Source organism: Acyrthosiphon pisum, chromosome A2, assembly GCF_005508785.2.
Source record: "Acyrthosiphon pisum isolate AL4f chromosome A2, pea_aphid_22Mar2018_4r6ur, whole genome shotgun sequence".
Classification (NCBI taxonomy): domain Eukaryota; kingdom Metazoa; phylum Arthropoda; class Insecta; order Hemiptera; family Aphididae; genus Acyrthosiphon; species Acyrthosiphon pisum.
The window spans coordinates 103,805,771-103,829,497 of record NC_042495.1 but is presented as its reverse complement, the minus strand read 5'-3'; the positions used below and the strand labels follow the sequence as shown (position 1 = coordinate 103,829,497).

The following is a 23,727-nucleotide window of genomic DNA, read 5'->3' as shown; positions in this document are numbered from 1 at the left end:
CCCGCCACCGGCGAACGGGAGCATCGCAGTTTGACCAACGCAACGGGCCCCTGCCACTATCCGTAGACGTTATCAAAATCAACCACGAGCACGACACCACGTAGATAGATTAGATAACGTTATTGTGTTTAATGTTATAGTTATTTTGAAATTGGACAATCAGTGGTTTGTCTTGATCTCAAAAGAATTTACTAATTATTTTCGTCGAGACTATGCCCGTCCTCTAGTCACCGTTTCCCGACATCGCTGTTCGTCCGTCCGTCTGTGCGTGTACGACGTCTCGCAGAAACGATGGCCGAGGACGGGCCGACTGGCCCTAGCTACGGCGAAATAGCCAAAAAACTGTTGGACGACCGTCTGCTGCTCACCGCCCTGGAACTTCATTACGAGCTCGTCGAAGCTGGAAAGGAGCTACCTGGACTCCGTGAGTTCTTCTCCAACCCCAGTAACTTCGAACACTCGTCTCCACAAAACGACAACATCAGTATAACGCTGAGTATGGGTACGTTACACCAGGGCAAGACCTTACTATTGTCTGTATATTTAATCTTACACAATATATTATTCATTAAGTACGGCTTTGATTAGTGTTTTTTAAAATATTTTTTTAGCTCGGTCGTCAAGTCAAGCGACTTTGGACTCACTGGAGATGACCAGGTACTCTGAAGATGGCGATAAGACGGTCAATGAACGAGTAGCCATCCTTGAGTTTGAACTGCGCAAAGCCAAAGACACAATTAATGCCCTCAGGACGAATTTGACAGTGGCAGCTGTAGGTAATATTGTTTTGTACTTTGAAACAAACATATTTTGGTTTTATCTTCATAATTCATACATTGACAAACATATTATTGTTATCTTATAGGCAGTACCTTTATTATATCTAGTACTTAATAGTTTAACAATAATAATTAGTTAAATTCAAATCAATTTTATTTATAATGATACCTGGATATTAACCACTTCAAACAATTTTTATAGAATCTGAAGAATTTGCTGGGGAAGATCCTAAAATTACCCAATATGATGATAGAATCAAACCACACGAACAGCGGGTTCTCAATTTTTTAGTAAATGAATATTTAATGCAACATAATTATAAGTTGACGTCAATAACATTTGCAGATGAAAATGAAAATCAAGTAAATTATTTTAATATTTATAATTATTAAACTTGTTTATCCTCTATTTTAATATTTTAATATTTGTTATGTTACATTATTGATCAATAAAAAATGTACAATGATTCGTTGTTAAAATAAATAAATTGATAATAAAATGGAATACTTGTAACATAGTTAGGTCATAATTTGCATTAACATTTACATACCTAATAGGGTGATCATTAATTACTCATTACTCATATTATGAAACATACAGTATACATAATATACTCTATTCAGAATAAGAAAGGTACAGGGCGGCGTTAGCTGCTTCTCCTTGCAAGTCAGCCACTTAGTTTGGAATGAGACCACACCCAAGCGCACAAGTCTGCCAAGCCGCGGTACCTTTCTTATTCTGAATAGAGTATATATTTTTTCATCATATATATTATTTATTTTAATTTTACCTTGATATATTAAATACAGAATAATTATTTTCTGTTTTTAGGATTTTGAAATCTGGGATGATGTTGGTCTGAATATTTCAAGACCCCCTCATCTATTATCCTTGTATAGAGATCGAGCTAAAAGTTACTTGAAATCAGATGTATCCTGTCAGAGTGAAATACTTGATTGTGCTAATATTGCTACCCAGGTATTTTTCTATTCATTTGAATAGAATTATTTACTTAACACATTACATTTTATAGATAGACGGAGACTACAGTGACCTTACAAAAATAATCTCTCAATTAGAAAACGATAATGAAAATCTTCTTTCTCAATTACAATTGTAAATATTGTTTGATTTTTATTTTGTATTTTTATGTAGTTAAATATAATATAAGTTATTCTTATTTCAACAGGCTCAAATCAACTAAAGAGTTATCTGATGTAACCCCTAAATTGTGTAAAGAAAAGTGGTTACGGCCTGGTAAAAGTAATAAACAAAAAGTTATAAGAAATTGTGAATCATCAGTTTTTCATGATATGTTAATCAATAAATGTTGGCCTGATCAACAATTGCCATTAATGTATTTAGATGTTGATTTGGATATATTATCTGATGATGGTGTTGAATTGAATTTATATCCAATACTACGAATTCTTGAAAATCAAAGGTTACGCAATCAAAATGATCAAAATATATTAGAATCCGAAAAACAAGAAGTAATATATATATATTTTTTTTAAATACATTTTTTAATAAAACTGTTTATTTTTTTAAATATTAGGATTTTATTATTTTAAGTGTTCTCTTAATGCACATTCACCCAGATATATTAGAAAGAGAAAAAATCTTATGTTCTTTATTCAATATGAGAAAAAAACCTAATAAAAAAGAAAGAAGTTCAATTATAGGTGGTATGTGTAAACCAAATTTTAATTAACTATTTGTACCTAGTTTTAATTTGTTACTTGTTTTAATTTAGGTTTATCTTGGTTCCTAAAACACTCCAATAATGAATTTTTCGAAAGAGAATTATTGCCTCAATTATGGCATTTATTAACAGATAAATATGTTGAGAAAAGATTATTGGTTGCAGAGGCTTGTTCATGGTTTAGCCCATTAATTAGTGTATGTAAAGAATGTATAACATAATCATAAATATTTTTATGCAAATTTATTATTTATTAAAAATATTTTTTTAGTGCGAGTCTAGGCAATCCTTACTCTCTGTATTGCAACAAATGTTGATTGAAGACACTGATGAATCTGTCCGTGCAGCTACTATTAAAAGTATTGCAATCAATACTGTTTATATTTATGATTCTGACAAATATGCTCAAGTAATTATTGTTTAATTATTGTGGTACCATTTCAATGTGTTCTGATTATAATAATTATACTAAGCAAAACCGCACTATACTCCATTCCAAATAAGTTTGGGAAATTCATGTGTTATCTCGTTGGCTGCCGACTACTGGTGAATCACTGTGGTCCTACCTTTCCGAGGCTGTGCAGTTTTTCTAAACTTATTTGGAATACAATATAGTGAACTGATGTATTATAAGAGACTGTTTACAATTTGGTAGATTGAAGAACTACTTTTTATTGGCCTAAAAGACAATTTAAAATACATAGTTGAAATTACTATTGGAGTCTTATTGCCAGTCTTAGCAAAATGGGCATTTGACAAAGGCCGTTTACAATCAAACTGCTACATGAGATTAATGAACTCTTTGACAACTCAAATTAAGGTTATTTATACAGGTTGTATAATGTTTACATTTTTTAAAATTATTTAAATTACTTATTATATTTAGAATCTTGATTCTCAAAAAAAATCACAAAAAACTGACCAGTTAGAATCTAACTGTTGTTATATGGTCAACGCTATTCGTTCCATACTTCCATACTTAGTATTATATGTAGCATCTGCTCCCGAATGTATATCATTGCGAGATGAAGACACACCAAGAGGAGAACTGAGTAAGTAAAATACAAATGTTTCTGATTAACCTTTTAATGAGCTATGTTTGTATAAGTTTTTTAAAATGTTGACATAAGGGACATTGACTTTATAATTTAACATACACGTTTTTACCACCATTGTTTTTACTTTATTTTATACGGTTTTATCTTATTAACCAATATATTTAATATTTATTATATACACTTATTTAAGACATACTTATGCATCATTGCTAAAAATATGGTGATAAAAATAAAATGTTAATATATGTCATTGCTCAGACATTTAAATTTCTCATTCTTTGTGAGCTCTATGAGTGTAATCTGTGTGTATTAATCAGTCCTCAAATGGTTAAGAATAACACGAAACTAACAATATATAATTTGTTGGATAATATTATCCTTTTTTTTTATGTTTCAGGGACAGGTTTTGCTGATATATGTGTTGGTTTGAGTAACCCACAAGTATTCTATAGCGATCCAAATAATACAATTGGTACAGTGATGTGTACATTTGATGCTGTTGTTGAAGACAATAAAATAACATGGCCTAGACTACAGTGGCTTTTTGAATGCATGTGCGATTTGTTTTTTCTATTGTGCTTAAAAGAAATTTATTTATGAATACTTTATTAATCTGTATTTAATATTTAGGCTGCCCAGCTTAATAGAATCTTCATCTTTGGTTTCAATTGAAAACCAAAAGCTTTTGCAGTCACTCATGGCATTATTCCAATCGTTTTGTTGTGGATTTGGATCCAAGTTCACACAAAATAGAGTATGACTTATTATAATTATTTTTTATAATACACAGTATTGGATAACTATAATAATTTTTTTAAATATTTTTTTACAGGTAAAACCATTATTTGTAAAAAAGATACAAGATCTTGAAAAATCTTTGGGTAAAATTGCTAACGCGTTACCATCAATGACTCTCCTATGTACATACATGTGTTCGGTATTAGCTCCAATTGAGGTGAGTTAGTGTTAAAAAAAAAAAAACTGTAAGCTTTTACCTTGTATAATAATTTGATATTACATTTTCTAGCGTGAAGATCGAGAGTTGGAAGCAACTTTAAAAAAATATGTGTGCATGTTACCCTTGTGCGGTGTTCCCATCAATATATTGCAATTTACTGTCAGTCAACTAGCACTTAACCATCAACGTTTACATGAACTAATATTATCATCTCTCTGGGAAGGTATAGTAACAAGACTAAATCACTTTGTAAAAGCAATATTAATTACTGATTTCATAGGTGTAATTAGTCAAAAAGAAGCCGTTCGTTTAGCTGTGACTGAACTATTATTATCTGTCATGCCATACTTGTCTGATATTAACATAACCAACAGAATTGTGCCAGCTCTCATTACACTTTCAAACGATTCTAATTGGTTTGTTATTAACTTAATAACTATTCAAAAAATGAATGGAATTTAAATTCTATACGTATGATTTCAGTGATGTGAAAATAGCCCTAGTTCCAGTTCTTGGTCAACTGATGATGACAACAAATAACAAGGATACTATTGAAAAATGTCGTTTTCAGATGAAAAGTCTAATGGACGATCGGACGTTAAGTGATAGCATAGTATTTGCGTCTGAACTCATAACAGCTTTTGGCAAACTGGCTCCCAAATCAGATCAAGCTTACAGAGAAGATGGTAATTGACAAAAAAATGTTATGTTTACTATGAAATTTAATTTAAATTAATTTCTTAGTGATGATGGTGCAGTTAAATATGTACTCTGGTGTAGCTGTAAGAACGTCTGACATAACAAGAAAAATAGAACTGACTCGTGTATTGTTAGATGCATTCAGTACAGTTCTTTATGAATGTACTTTATCTCCAAGTGCAATCACATCATCTCTTTTGCCTAGTTTAAGGTAATTTTAATGCTATCTTGTTAATATTTAGTAATAACAATTCGTTAATTTTAAATTATATTAAAAAATTGTGTAGGTGTTTAGAGGAACTTTGTAACATAAATAATTTATCTCAAAAAGAATTGTCAACAATGTTGATCAAAGAAGCCGAGTCGAGGTTACCACAGTCACAATCAGAAACGTAATTATATTTTTCATTTATCTTATTCATATTTACATAATTCATCAATTAAATGTTACTTAATAGTGGTACGAGCAGTGTAACTCAAGATTTGAAACCTAAAATGGTTAAAATGTTTCAATCATCGAATATTGCCAAACAAACAATGTTTTGGAAGAAAAATAACCATCCTCAATAAATATTATGTTATTACACGGCTTAAACTTAAAGGCTTCAAGTACTGTTTCAAAAATGAGTATTAATCTCAAGTATTAAAAATTTTAATTCAAGTGATTCATGTTAGATCTATAAATTATATATGTAATAATGAAATATGTTACAAAAAAAAAAAAAACAAATGCGATAATTGTGATATTTTAAGACATTTATTTTATTTTTAATAATTATACTATTATATTATTGTTAAATTATTGTTATAGGTATATATAATATATTTTTATAAATATTGATAGATTTTTAATAAATATTAAATGCAATTCAATATTATGCACATTTTCATTTTTTTTTTGAGTATAAATATTTTTAAAACTAATGGTAATTGACACAAAACATTTTAAAATATTGTATAACTATAAACTATTTACTACGGTGTGTTGAATATGTTTTCATATAAAAAAAAGTATCCAATAACTAGCAATGAATTCAATTATTATATTTATTGTATTAATTATTATAATTGAACCAAGAAGGTTATAAGGGTACATGTATATTTTCATATCTAGTTTAAAAAAAAAAAAACTCCGTACTAACCATTTTTAAAATACTAGATAACATAATTAATTTTATATTTTATACATATCACACAAACACAGAATAATATCATGTTGGTTTTTAACGATTATTACATTTTTAAAGTGGAAAAAAAATAGTTGCACACTTAAGTATAAGTTTTGGTCACTCATTTTTGATTTTAAAATAATTTATACATATATTTTCTAATTAAATTCAAAATTGGATCAGAGTATATTTAAAAAAAAATTGTCTTTATTGTTTTAAAATACTTTTTTTAAATTGAAATAATTATTATATATAATATAATAATACTGGTCTACAGAGACCAGGACTCCAAACTCTCTATCACGTAAACATAAAAACTAAATAATTAATTAATAATTATTGTATGGATATAAATTAATTAAAAATTTAGTCAGCCTTAAAGTAGTCTGTAAGAAGGATGTACTGAAGTTTTTATGAGACAAGAGTTTTATTTTTATTAATTACTTAATTTATTTTGAAGTAATATAATCAACTTGGGAAACATGTATTCTGCCAAGAGCTTGTCCCATTTGTATGGTTTGTCCAGCATCCACATCAAAAACAAACCCTTTGGGTGCTTCAAATAACAAAACTACTGTCGATCCCATTCTGAATTCTCCAACTTCTTGTCCTATTGACCACTGAGTTGAGAATGGACGATCGTGTTGATTGAAGTCTTTTCGACGGCATCGCTTATTGGTTTCCAATCCCTTTAAAAGCCATACACATAATGTAAATAATAGGATTCACTAAGTATGATTTTTTTTTTAAATTTACCTTATCAGAGTGTACTTTAATTGATCCAACATTTGTGGCACCTACAGCAGTCATTGAGAAGAATCCATGTTCCCATTCTCCAACATATACAGCCCTCTCATTTAACACAAATAAATCTGGTAGTAAACGGGCTATTTTTGGATTGACACTTAATAATTCACCTACAAAAAAGTTAATAAATATTGGTAATTCCAAATTAAAAATGTTTACAATATAATAATATGTACCTTGAAAATGTCTTCGAAATTTAACAGTCCATTGAGCTGGTGAGTGAAATCTATGATAATCTCCTGGAGCCAAATAAATCACCAGTTGATACAATTCATTGTCTGGATTATGCAACAACTTTGATTTATATTCGTTCCAATGAGGATCAAATGGCTGACATTCGCCATCATTTTTGTCTTGTCGTTCAACAGAAATCGTTTTTTCCTGTGTGTCATCTGACAATGCTACATCTTGTTTCTTAAACGATAGACTGAAAAAGCTTACACCTTGTGAGAGGAAGTTGAATATGAAATTGATGCAGTACATGTGCATAGTGAGAAGGCCGTAATGGTAAAATAGGAAAGTGGAATTAATAGACCAACCACTACAATTGGATGTAGAGGAGTCTTGCTTCATCATATCACTTTTTGTTGCAGTATTCATTGGTGAGGATTCTAAGTTTGATGTAGCTATATCTTCTTGCCAAGTTGGTGAACCTAAAAACGACTTGATAGTATACGTGACACCCTTAACTTGTTCAACTTGACAAGATGTAACACGTCCAACACTCACTATGGTGCCATCAGCTGGAGACACCTGTTAGCATTTATATAAATTTATTAATTGTAAAAACAACACAAATATCATTAAATATTTAAGATACATGTGAAATCTCTTACCATTGGACTATCAAAGCTTATTGGCCGAGCGCCATCTTTTAAACGTCTAGCAAAAAATTCTCCTAAACTTTTATAAGACTCCATGGGTAATTCAATTTCATTTATAATAACGCCAAACAATTTTGAGTAGGCCGTATATAACCAATATCTCAATTGCCGAGGAATGTAGCATCCTGAAATATATCCCCATAAGCGCGACATTGCTCTTAATGGTATTGCTTTGTAAAAGGATAGCTGAAAAAAAAAATAACAAAATTAAAATTAAATCAATTATTAGAAATAAAACCAATGAAAAATAAAAATTCCATTATAAATGTTTTAGTTTTTTTTAATTCTAGACTTTTACAGATCTTGTCATCCAGAAATGAATATTATAAAATGGGAGGGGCGGAGTGCTATAGTGAGTTTGCTTTTGATAAGAAAAAAAGGTAGGCAAGTGCATAGTGCTCTGTTGTATATTTATAAGTAGTGTGGGTCACTATAATGGATTTTTTAAATTTGAATTCAATGATATAAAATCATTGTTTGTAAAAAAACAATTCTGAGTGAAGACCTTCAGTCAGCCGTTATTACTACAAGTATGTGTATATTTTATGAAATTATTACTAGTCAAATAATATATTTTACTATTAGTATTACAGTAGGTTGAATTATTTTTTATAGAAAATTTCAAATGTCACTGTGTGTTTAAAATATAATACTTCAAAAGTTTCAAGTAGGTACCCACAAATACTTTTTATATTACAATTAAATAACTAAAATAGTCATTAAAATCTTCATTAAAATATCTACTTTTGTCCAAATGTGAAATTACAATGTCTATAAAAAAAAACTATGTTTATATTTTTTTAGATTATTTGTTTATAGTAACTACTTATGAGAAACCTAGTTTTAAATTTTCAACTGTTAACTATAAAAATTGAACATTTTATTTATTTTTAACCAAAAGAATTTGCTAATTGTCATGACTGATAAATTTTCAAAAAAACTCAAAATATTTTTAAAATGTTATCATGTGTAGAACATTTGGAGAAATTTGAAGAAAAAGTTATTTTACTGGTGAATTGGACAATGTCGTAAACATTTTAACTTTGATGGCCGTAAAAAATACGTGGAACCTTGTGTTATATTTTTAAGTTTTTTGACTGAGATATTTTATTTTCAATAATTTTAATAAAACTAATAATAATCAAACATTGTTTATGCCTTTTAAAAGCACAAAAAGTTTCTGTGAAGATTCCATTTATCTACGGGTTTTTTTTAGTCACACCAAAAAAACTATATTGATTTAGTCAAAAAAAAACTGGTTTTTCGTAATAATTCCCGTTTTTTCTTAATGCTTTTTTTGGTTTTCCCATCGTTTTTGAAAACTACTGGGAATTTTCAATATTGACCTCTCAAAAGTACCAACTAGATTCACTTTCCCACCAGAACAGACACTGAAGTTGAAAATCGAGGCAGATAAAAAAAAACACGGCATTGTAAAATTAATACATTCATCGCTCCGGTCAGAATCTAAAATAGATATACTAATCTAATTTCTCAATTTGTGATTATTTTCAAATTATTATTATTGTTATTATATTCAACGACCAATGTCAACAATCAATATATTATACTATAATTATTATTTAGAATGGACATATCTTGTCTAGTGTGTACGGTTTACTACGTTTAGATATACGAATAGGTACAAGGAGTTCTAGCCATTTAGGTTACGACTTTTAGGTATTACACTGTCACCGTATTCCGTGTAACCATGTGGTCCGTGTTCTGAATTAATTGTCTCGTTGTTATTCACCAACTTAAATAATATTGTACAGGTAAAATGATTTCACTATAGTAATTGATAACCACGGTGGAGTAGTTGAATATTTTCAAATATTTGGTAACAGGTAACACACCGGATTACGCTATTACACGGAATACAGTGAAATTGTAATAGTAGGTACCTTAATATAATATAATATCCCTTAAGATATAATAATATATTTTGTTTTTTTTTCTTTGGTGGAGCGGGGGTATTGTACCTAAATTTGTATTATTTCATAAATTGTACAATTTTTATAATTTATATTTTTAAAGGCAGAGATACAAATTTTATTTTTTATTCACAGTTCTGTTAAAATGTTCGTATAGTGTAGTGCTCACCTGACACCAACAAGTATTAGGAACCTAACTAGTGTAATACCTAAACGAATTCGGGACCCAACAAGTAGGTATAGTACATATCTACAATAATCCGGTTCCAACTAGTAATTATAGCAGTTTTAAATTCGGGAATTAACTCAGATTTTTAAAAAAAAGGTCCAAGGAGGATCGCGTGTGTAGGTTATTATATCTTAAGGGAAATTATATTAACAGAAGAGTGAATAAAAAAATTTTTAAAAATTTTTTTTTTGTATCTCTGCCTTTAAAAAAATATAAATTATAAAAATTGTAGAATTTAAGAAATAATACACATTTAGGTACAATACCCCCCCCCCACCAAAGAAAAAAATCAAAATACAGTAGAACTCCGATTATCCGAACGCCAATCAAACGGACGTCCAATTAACCGGACGAAAAAAAAAGGTCGTCTTTTAAGAGGACGCCACACACCCGCATGTGTTTTCTCCGTCTGACAAATTAAAGCGTAACATACCAAATTCACGCTCAGAAATTCAAGTTTTATGCCGTTAGCTTAAAAATTAAAGCAAATCGACCTATTATGAAATTTGACGCTAAGAACATTATCTGTGTTTTGTTGGAATTATCGTAAAAAAACTTCCAACAAAACACAGACAATTGCGCCAATGGTCAGTTGATGTCTAATCGTCGCACAGTTTAGTCTTTCAATTGTTATAACGAGTGAATTGTCATGTTACAATGTCACTATATATCTTTTAAAATGTCATATGTCAATCATCCGGATATTTGCTTATCCGGACCACCCTTGACATTAATTAGTCCGGATAATCGGAGTTTTACTGTACATAAAAAAAATATAGGTAGGTACATATTAAATAATATAAATAAAAATTTGGTTAAAAAAATCACTTTTGTATTGGTAAAAATGTATACGACATTAATTCTTGGTGTTGTACCTAACTATATTTAAATTATATCATAACTTACAAAATTCAATTCAATTAATTTATATTTTTAATGTCAAAAAAACTAAAAGAAACTGTAAAAAAACATTTTTAACTACACCTTTTGTGTGAGTAATAATAATATGATTATAAAATAATATATTATATTGATAAGAAAATTATTACATCACCTTTGATTTAAATTGACTTAAAATGGGAAGAAAAATGTTAGTATATTGTAGTACTCAACAAAAATTATCCAGGACCAACTTTAGTGTAGTACCTGCGATTAGCCCATTAGTGATCGGGACCCAACTCGGATGCGTCGGTTTTTGTTTATATTATAATATAATATTAGTGCGGGGGCACTACCCTGCGATTTATTTTAGAAATAATGAATATATATTTCTCCCAATGAAAATTCCTGTATACACCATTGTACATTTTCAATCAACAAAATAGTAAATTTTTAAAGGTTTTATTTTAGACAGAATCTGTATTCATAATAAATTAATTAGAGCTAGCAATATAATAAAATAATAAATAATATAAACTTGCTAAATCTGAGATGAAAAATCCTTTCACATTCACATTCACATACTCCATACAAAATATTGTATTGGATGCCTAATAATATTATATAAAACAGATAATTAATATCTAATATTCTATATTAATAAAATAATTAGATTGAAATTGACGAGGAAATTGATGTCTTCCCATTTAAAGCTGTTATACAATAGCGCCTTGTATTCCTTGGATTATAAATAACTACTTCATACTTAAAAATAACCAACAAAAGATTGTATAATATATTATAAATTTAAATATAACTTGACCAGATTATTTTAGGAATAACCGAGATGTGATATTTTAAATCGTTTGTCGTCAAATGCCTTGGTAATATTTTTAATTAAACACTATCACCGGAATATAATATGCAGTTACTAGGGTTAAAAAATTATACGTAATACGCATTGTAGTTCTATAATTCTATAAACTATAATAAAACAATCAATGCAATATAGTACTATTTTATACAAAAGTAAACTAATGAGAGAAGGGCGGCATTCACAACTTTGATTTGTATAAAAAAGAAAGGGAAGAAGGGCGTATGTCAATAAACTAATAGGCTTGCTGTTTACCTATGGGCGTATCTAAACCGAAAAATTGTATACATTATAAATTATACACCGTGAATATTCTAAACACAATCGTTTCAATTTCTAATTTTTAGTGTAGCTCACTATTATGTCAGCGCATTATTTATTTTCTCTATCAGATTCTGGTCATTCGCACCAAATTTGCATTCAGCCGATCTAATTTGTGTTATTAGGTTTTATGTTGGAGTGAATTAAGCTATTAACATAAAGGTAAGAATATTTAACACCTCTACGCTTTTATTGATATTATAATTTTAAAGTGAGTTATAACTATGTTAAATATTACAATGTTATAATGACCATAACTCGATTAAAATATCAATGCAAGCCAATAAGGTGCAACATAAAGTTTGATAATAGGTCAATTCACTCTAAAATTAAAGATAAAAACATTGAATTGAATCAGCTTAACGAAAATTTGAGAGAAAAAACAAATAGTACGCTGAAGTCCTCTTAAGCAAAAATGTTTGCTTCAGTCCCTTTTTAATCAATTAGGTACTCATAGTAATTTAAAGTATTATATTATATAGGTAGTATAAAAATTGCGATTAATGTAATCACCTTCATTATTCTATCTTTGATAATAGACTAATAATTATCCCATTACATAAACATGGAATATTATATCATTGTTATCTGACATATTTTATATAGAAACTGATTATTTTAACGAGCATATTGCACTTTAAAATAAATAGACTTATTAACTTAACACTATAATTTATTCATGTAATATTAATAAGTATAATATGAACCATAAGTTTACTCAAATAGCACGCTCATATTATTATAAATTATTCATGTTCATCTGATTTTTTTTCTGACGTAAATGCAATACATTTTTGTACATACTTGTGTATGCAACAGTTATTTACCAACAAGTGTTGTTTTGCATTGTTTAATCAGTAATGAGCAAAATTTACATAGCATAATATGTCACTACAATTTTAATAACAAAACAAAAAAGAATTTAATAAAAATTATAAATTGTTTGAACATTATTTAGAATATTTTGATGAAATTGTTTACCCTTAGATTCCGCGTATAGATGGGTTGTTGTTCGTTTTCTGGCTGTTGCTTGTTTAAACGACGCCATTGAAGTACAGCTAGTAAAGTCAACCCTACACCAGTGGGGATGGGATAAATCAGGTTTGTCCAGTTCCACCATCGTGAATTTTTTGCCACTACTTCTTGAACACCGGCATCATTTCCGGTACCTAGATAAATAGGTTGTTAATAATTTGAATATGGAAATTAACACGAATTTAAAAAACAATTACGGAAAAAAAAACAAACAAAATAGGCGAAGTTACACACAGGCGCAATATTGGGTACACATGTCAATTAATTCATAGTAGTATTGTATCCATAGTTCATCCATGACGCGTGTCCGCGTGTAAATGTTTAAATAATCAGGCGAATAAAATTGATGCGTGTGAGCGCGCGTGTGGTGGCGTGATGGAAGAGGTTTGGAGTAAATCAGTCGGCGTAATGACCTTAATACTCGTAATACCCGGCTATACTCTTAATTTTCCCAACCACATTTTTCTTATTATATTTTTAATAGATTCCTAACTGTCAATGTAACAATAAAATAGATCATCAACATTTTAAACACCTTAGATATGTTGAACTTGATATAAAAGGTTTAAAAATATCATCGACCTGTTAATGTTTTTATTAATACCTTAGAACATTTTTCCCTCGAAAATTTAGTAACAAGCTCAATTGCTTTTAATTGAATTGACCTTTGTTAAAAATATGAACGTATAGGTATATATAATATACACGTATAGTATGTATATTACATATTTGCAAAGATTATGTGTCGATGCATGGCATCTAATTTGTATTAATGTATACTAATTAGAGTAGTTTATACTTAAAATAGAATATGAATTTAAGCTAGTCACACTACTTTTATTTAAATGGTTTATTGACTGTACATACTACATAATACACATGGTAAAATTATTGTTACCCGATTATAAAAATTACAATGATTGACTACATTTTAAAATTGCTTTATGTATAATTGACTTCAACTTCTACGGTTTCTTACGATTTATCGCTGTAATAATGTCTGTTCTACTATTAAACACATAAAAATATATAATAGGTATAATATTAAAGATTTATATAAGTGTTAACAGCTTAAATTCAAATATTTTTACTTTATTAAATCGTTTTATTATACTATTAAGAAATAAGAATATAGGTTTTACTAAATAAATTGAAAAATGCGTTATTCTTAAGATATTTTTTCAAATTATATTTTTAACACGGATCTTATGTGAAACTCAAATCATACCTAATTGATTATAAATTAATATATTCATAAATCTTATTTATTATCAGTAGGTACACGACATTATATTTAACTTAGTTTTGGCATATTTTGCTTCGCAATATTATTACATAATATAAAATTAAAAATTAATGTGTTTTTACTTTTTAATATTCAGAAACCTCAAACCATCAACGGAACAAATAAGAGGTACACTGGTACTTAACCTAGTAATAATTTTTTTTTTTGTGTAACATTAATTTATTATACAATCTGTAAATTTATTTATTTTTACAATGAGTACAAGCGCTGTGGGAGTTGATGGCTTGAGAGAAGAATCCGTAATAGGTATAGGTATGTAATACCTTAACTTATTAACTTTATTATTTAAAGTTTTTAAGCTTCAGATTAACTTTTGATTATTGATTGGATTTATAAGTTTATAACAATAATAATATGTTTATATTGTTAATTCGAGATTCAACATAAAATATTATATTGTACTAACGCTTGATCGTTTGATGTACACTTAACAAAATAAAAAATTGATAAGACTATTATAATACTATTTGCGTGAAATAAACCTGAAAAAGTTAAAAGTCGTCCAACGGAATTACGGAATATAGTTAGTAAAGGTATAAGTTATAAATTAACAATAAATTAACACTTATTTACTAGTTTTACCTTGCACATGCAGTCTTGGGCTCAAAGCAAATTTGTTAAAAAACAATAATTAAAAATTATATAACATATATATTATATTTATTTTATCTATTATGTAGAGCTAAATTAATACATTATTCAAGTCTTGAATGCCTAATATAATTTTTTAAACTATCTATAACTAATAAAAATATATTCCCTATAATATAGGCATTAGACAGGGATATAATAATATTAATATATATATAAATATAAACTAACTACTTTATATAAATCTAACTACTAAAAATAAATACTATTTATATATTAAACATAATATATAAAACATATAAAAACTGAGTTCTATACTTCGTAGCCTGCGGTACACTTGGATAACAGTCTAGGTTGGGTATTTAGTATTTACATTATGATTTCATAACATCTCTATTTAATATTGTTGTATGTATTATACAAGAGGATGCCAACTTTCATGTGTTTATCTCCGTGTTATAAACAGCTCAGTCTTCAGGTTAATTTTATGAGGGGGGGGTATAAAAATCTTGTATTAATTGTATTTGATTACAAGACATAGTGCATACAAACTTTACTTGAAATTACACAAATATAGATCATGACACAGCGTACAGGAGGGGGAGGCTATCGATACCTCACAAAGGATTATGCCTAGGTATAAGCGTACGACATACCAAAATTTACGTTCAGCAGAACTAATTTTAAATGTTTAGTTAAGTTAGTTTTAATATTAGAGTGAATTGACCTATTATCCAACTTGAAGGTAAGAATATCATCAGGGAACTTCATAGGAATTTATTGATATTTTAATTTTAAAATTGTATAACTTTCCATAGTTATTTATTGTATAAAACATGTGATATAGCACAATACGCGGGTTTAGCATCCTTTAAAGTTACAAAAGTTCAAACTAATTTTAATTGAACATTACATAAGAAACTGCATGAAATCACATTCAGTAAAAGAATATGTAATATAATAATGATATAATGAAATGTGCATTAGATAAGAGTATAAGACGGAATTGATGACTTCCTGAAATATGCGAAAGTTGTTTTTTGTTGGAGACTCGAAGTATTTTAAATAGAAGGGGCACCCCCTTTAGAAGAACACGTTTTCCTAAAATACTTACTTACTAATTTAAAATATCCGATTATCCGAATAATGGAAACCTGGCTATATAATATAATCTTAAAATTAGTAAATCCTTGCGTTGTACTTAAATAGTACTAAGTAATTTATAAATAATAAGTTTTTTTTTTTTTTATACATAAATTGTAATAAATTATTATTATTTAATTACTTTTTAGCATAATAATACACCATGTTAAAATTATTCTACTTTCGTAAAGATTAATATCTACACTGTTAAATTATATTAATTATATGATAAATTGTTTTAATAAAAATGAAATATTACTAGGTATCGACCAAATAACATAAAAAAGTAAAAGGAAATAAAAATAATAACGTTAAGATATAAATATATAAAATCTAACTATAACAAATAAATTATAGTATAACAATTTTTAAAATGTATCAACTGTAAAATGATTTCTGATGTATTTAAGCGGGTGGATAATACTAACATTTACTGTAGTATTTAGTAGTAATAGTATTATGATTAGTTTATTTAATGGGAAACATTATTAAACTAATAATTATAATTTTAAGAAATTGTTCTTGTAGTTTGTGTTTGGTTACAGACGAAAAGTTGCAATCGAAAATTTTGAATGGACAAATATTGTATTTTTTTAAAAATTGTCAAGAAAATTGTTTAATAAAATAACACCCTAGAAGTGAAATTTAAGAAATTGTAAACGAAATTAGGTACCTATGGGATATAGGTTACATAAATACTAAATAGGTAGGTATGTACCTAAATTAAAATATCAATAGGTAATAATGAATATCAAAATAAATTAAATTTTTAGTTGTAATCGGTTGTAATTGTCTTTGATTTAAAATATGACGTAAGGTGTTTATATTTTCACTATATTGATGAACAACATTATTTATTACACGTGGAACTAATAGGAAGAAATATGTTTAAAGATATTCACACATAACAATGGCCATAACCATTTTACATAACCACTTATTTCAATGGCATATAGATAATCAAACATGTGACTTCTAAGTATTAATCAACATCCAATTAGAAACGACGAATACGTGGTCCCACCAAGATTATTTAATTACATTTTATGATAGGTGGGTATATTTAGCGTTTTATAAATTTATTCATATAATTAGGTAAACAATACCAATAAATACATTGTATATAAAATAAAGTATTCAGTATACAATAGCTTGATATCAATTTCTTTTTAAATTGTATTAACTTCCTTATTTTTTCAGAATATGAGCTTATAAAAAACTTATAAATTTATATAGGTAATATTTTTAAGAGAATCGTTCATAACCTTTATATTTTTAACAAATTAATATAAAAGTCCCGGAAAAAAATTTAAAATTTATTGAAAATTAAACACGCTTATTAAATCTTATTATTTTGTAATTGTATTCAAAGGCGCGCGGCGTCCACATGGAGCAGCTTTTGACATGAGTCACAAATTCTTTATCTGCGGTCTTCTCAGCCTAGTAGCCAGCCTATATGAAATTTAAGAAAGCTGCTCGACTTGGGCCACGTCTGTGTGAACCTAATTTTGACAAAGACGCGGGGCATTATACATTTTTAAAATCATTATATTATCCGAAAAACAAATACCGCATCGTCTGGAGACGTATTTGTCGCGAGGCCGCTAGGCTAGTTTAAAAAAATAAAATATGTGAACTACAATAATTGCTTGAATAATAAATATGTAGGTAGATAAACTATATGATAAGGATTATGCACATAATATGGTAGGTTTACAATATACACACATCATTACATGGTATTAAATAATTAATAATTATGACTTTCATTTTCCAATTATGAATAAAAGAAAAATATAAACATTTTTTTTTGTAGTTTGCATACAAATAACACTAATAATAAAACATGCCTATTTTAAAAATTGTTTTTGTGCTAATCTTTTACAGATTTTGATAAACTAATTGATTTTACATTGGTATTTTATTAGTCATTACGTCTTATTACGTACTAATATATAACGCATTAAAAAAAAAAAAATAATTATAAGATCGTAACTCTTATGATGAAATTAACCGGTTTGGTAAATTGCAATTTAATATTGTTATTCTGTTAATATCTTCATAAAATATAAAAATTATACTTTATTTCAGTATAATATATTATGCTAATTTCTTGTTACGCATATGAATGAATGATGGTTAAATTCTATTTTATGACGTATTTCATTCCAAAGTATATTTGTTCTTCATTATTAATATTTTTTATAACCTAATTCTTGGATGCAAAATAATTAATTTAAGTTAATATAAATTATAACTTTGATTTAATTTTTTAATAACTGTATTTTATTGGGTAATGGTGTAATATTTGTAATATAAAGCGGCAACTCAGATTTTGGTCGAAATCAAGTTGTTGGCATTTAGTTGTTATCTGTTTTTAAAGAACTCATGTAGGTAATATAAATGTGTTATATAATATGTCTTCTAATTCGGTACCTAAAAGCCTAATTATTAATCACCTTTTATTTTAATTAAAATGTAATATACATATTAAATCTATAAAACAGAATATATTATGAACTAGATTCATAAATTTAGATATTTACCACTCTTCTTGAAATTGTAATAATGTATAATAAACTAAATTAAATACATATTAACTACCTTCATTATACAACATAAGCACACATTTATTAGTATTTAATTCAGTTATATAACAAATTAAAAATGGGTTTGCATAAATAAAATAAAGAATTGGTTTAAATTCTTTCTATAAGATCTAATAAAATAATTAATATTTCATATTCTAATCCTGATATTTAATTCCTAATAAACAAATTTATATAATTAATACACAGTATAAAAAAAAAATATTTCATAATAGCTATTGAAGGTATAATGTTAATTTTAATTTTGATTTTGCTCAATTTCAAATATTATATAATTTTATATTAAGTAAGCTATACCTGCCTGGCCAAGATGAGTCAAAGGTAGTAAACTGCACTAAGACACCAAAGTTCCCAACATTTTAAGGGCACCGAACTTAAGTTTATATTTTTTAGTTGTTAATTTTTAAGTTGATTTTTTGCATTCTTAAAGTTTTTATCTGTTGATTCCAATGAAAGGAAATAGGAATGGTATTAAAGTACTGATTAAACAAAATATAAAATATATTACCAATTAAATAAAATAATTTGTCGTTCTACTAATAATATTTTGGGCACTTATCTAAGAATGTTTAATAAAACCTCAAAAAGTCTTCGACTAGGTCAGCGTTTCTTAAACTGTGTTCCACAGAACCCCAGGGTTCCGCAGAGATCACTTCAAGATTCCGCAAAACTTAAGTTTTTTTTTTCAAAATTTTAAATTGATCTCTGTGTTAAATGTTGGTGCATTTCAAAAGATGAATATCCTCAATTGTCACAAAAGGCCGTGTTTGCACATTTACCATTTGTAACCAAGGTTGGTTAGTGCGCACTTATATGTGTGAAACAGGGTTCACCACTTATGTACCAACAAAAACAAAATACCACAACAGACTTGATGCCCAACCTAATATGAGAATACAACTTTCATAAATAAAGCCCAATATTAAGAATATTTGTTATAGTAAAAAGTAATTTCATTCATCTCATGAAAATTAAAATTTAGAATTCCTATTATTGTCTGTTATTTAAAATATTTTTTGACTTAAATACAGAATAGTGTGTATACATAATTATTAAATGAATTATTATAATTTTTATTGTAAATAATCCTTACATCCACATTAAAACTATTGAAACAAAGTATGGGTTCTAATTGTCGAGTTATAATAACTTACTGTTGAATACTAAATAAAAAAATCTAAAAAAAAAGTAGGGGTTCTACGATAAAAGTGGATATAAAAAAGGGTTCCACGGATAAAAAAGTTTAAGAAATGCTGGACTAGGTAATTATATTGGTTTGTCATGACGTGTGGTGTCCCAATAAATTATGTCATAATTATATTATAATCAAAATCATATTTCTAAAACATTTATTCTTATAATTATATCTATTAATTATTCAACCAAATAAAATAAAAGTAACATAAACTGATTAGGGGACAAATTAAAAATATGATAATACTTAAATAATGCATCCTTAAGCACAACCTTTCTTTGTTGAACTTTAAATTACCTTTAAAATATTAATTTGTATGCCATATGGTATATTCTAATAATGCAAGCAGAAAATACTTATTTACCTACATTTTTTATTTATTTTTATTTATTCTCTAATTGAGAAAAAATATTAAGTTAATAAATGTATTAATGTTTGCTTTTCTTTAAAAATGTGTAAAAATGTATTGTGTCTTCTTAGTTATTTATCTAAGCTTGGCTGTCATATAGTATGCGATCAACCGGCAAACGCGTTCTCCCGGCTGTTGTTATCTCCTATAGCAGGGGTGGCCAAACCGCAGCTCGCGTCATAGACTTTTGAGGCTCGCATCTTAACGTAACATTAGACGTAAATTAACGCAAGAGCCAAGATGTTAGAAAAAAAAGGTCATATTATTTTATAATATATAATATGACTTTTTTTTTTATACATCTTGGCTCTTCCATATTTATTAATATATTTGGTGGTTTGCGAGTCTCTTCTCGCTGGCCACCCCTGTCCTATAGGATGTGGTCTACCCGCAAAATGGCCAGTTTATACACGGGCTTATGATCATCGATAGATACGGTCTAATCTTGTTTTCTAAGTTAACACTTTATCTTTAGGACCTTATACTTTAAAACTTTCGATAACAATGCTTTGACAATTTGTAAAAGTATGGACTCAGACGCTCAGTACATCACCTACCTATTGTATGACACAACAATTTATTCTAGGTACATATTATTATGGAACTCACACAGTCACGCATTCAAAATGGATAAATATGTTTACTTAATCATAAGTACCTGATGAATCAACCACCAACTTTATATTAATATTCATTTTTTATTAATAAAAAATGTTTTGACAAGCAATGAAAATGCTCAATGTGATAAGTGTGGAAGTGAGATGAATTTGTACATATGTTAGGAAATGGGCAAAGAAAGGCGAGATTTACATTGCAAACAAAAGCGATGTCAAACAACTTTTTTTTTTTTGCCAATAGATCACATACTATATGACAGCCCAAAGCTTTTAATGAAAAATGTATATTTTTACAAAACTAACTCTATTAAATACTAACTTGTATTAGGAAGGCACTACTAATTTTTATGTCAATGAGTAACAACATAACAATTTCAATTGTATTATTGTATTATTAATATTATTTTATGTGAAACTTAGTACTTATAGTATTTGATTAAATAGTTAAACTAAAAAGAAAAATGTTAACATAGCCAGTGTAGAGTGTACCCTGTCATTGTGTAGATCACTGTAATAGATGTGTTAATCTGAATTCAGTGATGAATCATTCTATACGAAGAAAACCAATCCAAAACGAAGACAGTTTAACTTTTTGGGTATTATTTAATAATAATAGGTACTTCAATTTTAACTTATGTTTATATAACTCCGTATCACTATTTTTATTTTTCAAGATCGTTTTGGAAAATATTGAGAAATTTCCAATTTTTTTAACTACCTAAGAAAAAACTAAATCAAATTTGTTACTATATAGAAACCTCTCTCGAAGTTGATGATCGGAACATTTTTTCTACAAGAAAAAGTGTCATCTGACACAAAAATTAAAAACAATAACATACATCATAGTAATATCAATACGTCCATCCCAGAATCTAAAATAGGACCTTATGCAAAAAGCAATGTAAACTGCTAATGTAACTACAAATATATTGAAATATATTGAGTATTAAAATTCAAAATTAATAGTTCAACAAACTCACAATAATAAATAAGTATTAAACTAATTTCTTTGAATGTGAAAAATACTGTACTCACTTAACTCAATCAAAGGATGAACAATATTATCCATTAAATGCTTTCATCAAAGTTCCTCTAGTGGGAGAGGTTACTGTGAATCATGTATTTATTTTATCACCAAACGTCACATTTAATTATCGTTCTACATTTATTTGAACAGATTGTACAGTGAAAAATAAATAAAAAAAATTCTTTCGATCTTATTATCACTCACTAATGACTATGCCTTGACTACTACATGAAGTATTGTAAAATATTTGTGTTAAATGAATGAGATTGAGAAGTAGAATTTATTGTCACTTTTCATTGCTAAACTAACACAAATTAATTTAATTTAAACACGCGTCGCATGCGTGTTCAATAATATATCGCAAAACACAATAAAACATTTAACACTAACCATAATTTTTCCTCAGCGACCTTTGGTACTCTACGGTGCGCAGTGAAGTGGGGTGATGTAGCAGCCTCTTCGTTGTCTTCAGGCTCCTTCCAAACATTTTTTGCAACGGGCAAAATAATTTGATGTACTAATGTACAATTAAGAACAAGAATTATAGAAAAGGCCACCACGCTCCATCGAGACTCATATCAGAATCAAATAATCCAAAAAGTATAAGGATTATGATTTATGATAATATACAATTTCTTGGAAACCGTAAAGGCCAAAATAGTAAATGGTTATAGGTGGTTATAGTAATCAATAATATAGATAAGAAAGAATAAAAAAAAATTACATTTATTATCAGTCAGATGTTTTATTGTAACACAATAGTGGAAGTCAAAGAAGTTCTAAATGTTTTACGCGGTATTTTTTATTTTGAATACACAACGCGTCATTCGTACAATATTGTATTACTTACATCTTATAATTATTTATACCATTGATTTTGTAATCTATATACATAAATGAGAGTTAAAAAAAATATTATACCATATATAGGTCAAGAACGGCTGGACCTATTTCAAAAATTCTTTTATTGTAAAGGTCTCCACATACTGCAGCGGTGGCGGTGAATTGCCGCAGGACACATTTCACCGCTCACCGCGGTGGTAAAGCTAAGACAATAGAATTTAACGCCACCGCCACCGCTGCAGTGTGTGGGGAACTATAGAATGCTACATTATCCCTGGGTGCTGTATGCTTATTTAAAAGCAAGAAATTAAAACCCGGAGAGGTGCTCAAACAGGGTTTTGAGATTTACGATGGACATTTTTGTTTATAAATGGATACTATTTTATAATAATTATTGGTTGCCATTGGTTAATGGTTAATTAAATTAATATTATTATATATTATTATATATTATTATATATTATTTTACAATATATATTCCAGAAATAGGCAGACCAAGAACGAGGTGGAAAGATGCGGTAGAGAAAGATATCAAAATGTTGGGAAGAAATGTGATAGTTTACCTGGCATTGGACAGGGAAAGATGGAGAGAATTGCTTGTGGCAGCTCAGGTCCTACAGGAACCGTTAAGCTAAGGAAGAGGAAGATGAATATT

General features: G+C 28.0%; 2 protein-coding genes across 6 annotated transcripts; one reads left to right on the top strand and one right to left on the bottom strand.

Annotated features, from left to right (window-relative positions):
* The first annotated feature begins 92 nt into the window (after positions 1–92).
* Positions 93–6,330, top strand: LOC100165670 (RAB11-binding protein RELCH). Of its 2 annotated transcripts, XM_001943726.5 has the most exons (20): positions 93–502; positions 612–776; positions 982–1,142; positions 1,612–1,758; positions 1,814–1,896; positions 1,970–2,273; positions 2,339–2,468; positions 2,537–2,682; positions 2,757–2,894; positions 3,141–3,305; positions 3,372–3,537; positions 3,941–4,097; positions 4,174–4,297; positions 4,376–4,498; positions 4,571–4,724; positions 4,782–4,917; positions 4,985–5,187; positions 5,246–5,411; positions 5,488–5,592; positions 5,659–6,330. In XM_001943726.5, the coding sequence occupies exons 1-20, from the start codon at positions 292–294 to the stop codon at positions 5,768–5,770; spliced, it is 3,096 nt and encodes a 1,031-aa protein (XP_001943761.2). In that variant the 5' UTR covers positions 93–291; the 3' UTR covers positions 5,771–6,330. The 2 variants fall into 2 exon arrangements, with proteins under 2 accessions (XP_001943761.2, XP_029345192.1); XM_029489332.1 differs by lacking the exon at positions 93–502 and having other exon boundaries at positions 637–772.
* On the bottom strand, positions 5,939–22,889 carry LOC100167700 (phosphatidylserine decarboxylase proenzyme, mitochondrial). 4 transcript variants are annotated; one of them, XM_001943674.5, is made up of 6 exons: positions 22,620–22,889; positions 13,279–13,466; positions 8,013–8,246; positions 7,353–7,929; positions 7,126–7,286; positions 5,939–7,058 (listed from the first exon to the last, which is right to left on the bottom strand). In XM_001943674.5, the coding sequence occupies exons 1-6, from the start codon at positions 22,714–22,716 to the stop codon at positions 6,819–6,821; spliced, it is 1,497 nt and encodes a 498-aa protein (XP_001943709.2). In that variant the 5' UTR covers positions 22,717–22,889; the 3' UTR covers positions 5,939–6,818. The 4 variants fall into 4 exon arrangements, with proteins under 4 accessions (XP_001943709.2, XP_003245396.1, XP_003245397.1 ...); XM_003245348.3 differs by lacking the exon at positions 22,620–22,889 and adding an exon at positions 22,238–22,594; XM_003245349.4 differs by lacking the exon at positions 22,620–22,889 and adding an exon at positions 13,567–13,788.
* Positions 22,890–23,727: the final 838 nt, after the last annotated feature.

What these genes read in the sequence shown, in the direction of transcription:
- LOC100165670 (XM_001943726.5), top strand. Translation starts at nt 292, where the DNA reads ATGGCCGAGGACGGGCCGACTGGCCCTAGCTACGGCGAAATAGCCAAA. An exon ending in CGGTATTAGCTCCAATTGAG is followed by an intron (nt 4,499 to 4,570) that starts GTGAGTTAGTGT and finishes TACATTTTCTAG; the next exon opens with CGTGAAGATCGAGAGTTGGA. An exon ending in ATTATCATCTCTCTGGGAAG is followed by an intron (nt 4,725 to 4,781) that starts GTATAGTAACAA and finishes CTGATTTCATAG; the next exon opens with GTGTAATTAGTCAAAAAGAA.
- LOC100167700 (XM_001943674.5), bottom strand. Translation starts at nt 22,716, where the DNA reads ATGTTTGGAAGGAGCCTGAAGACAACGAAGAGGCTGCTACATCACCCC. An exon ending in TAAGCTTTGATAGTCCAATG is followed by an intron (nt 7,930 to 8,012) that starts GTAAGAGATTTC and finishes AAATGCTAACAG; the next exon opens with GTGTCTCCAGCTGATGGCAC. An exon ending in TTAAAGTACACTCTGATAAG is followed by an intron (nt 7,059 to 7,125) that starts GTAAATTTAAAA and finishes TGGCTTTTAAAG; the next exon opens with GGATTGGAAACCAATAAGCG.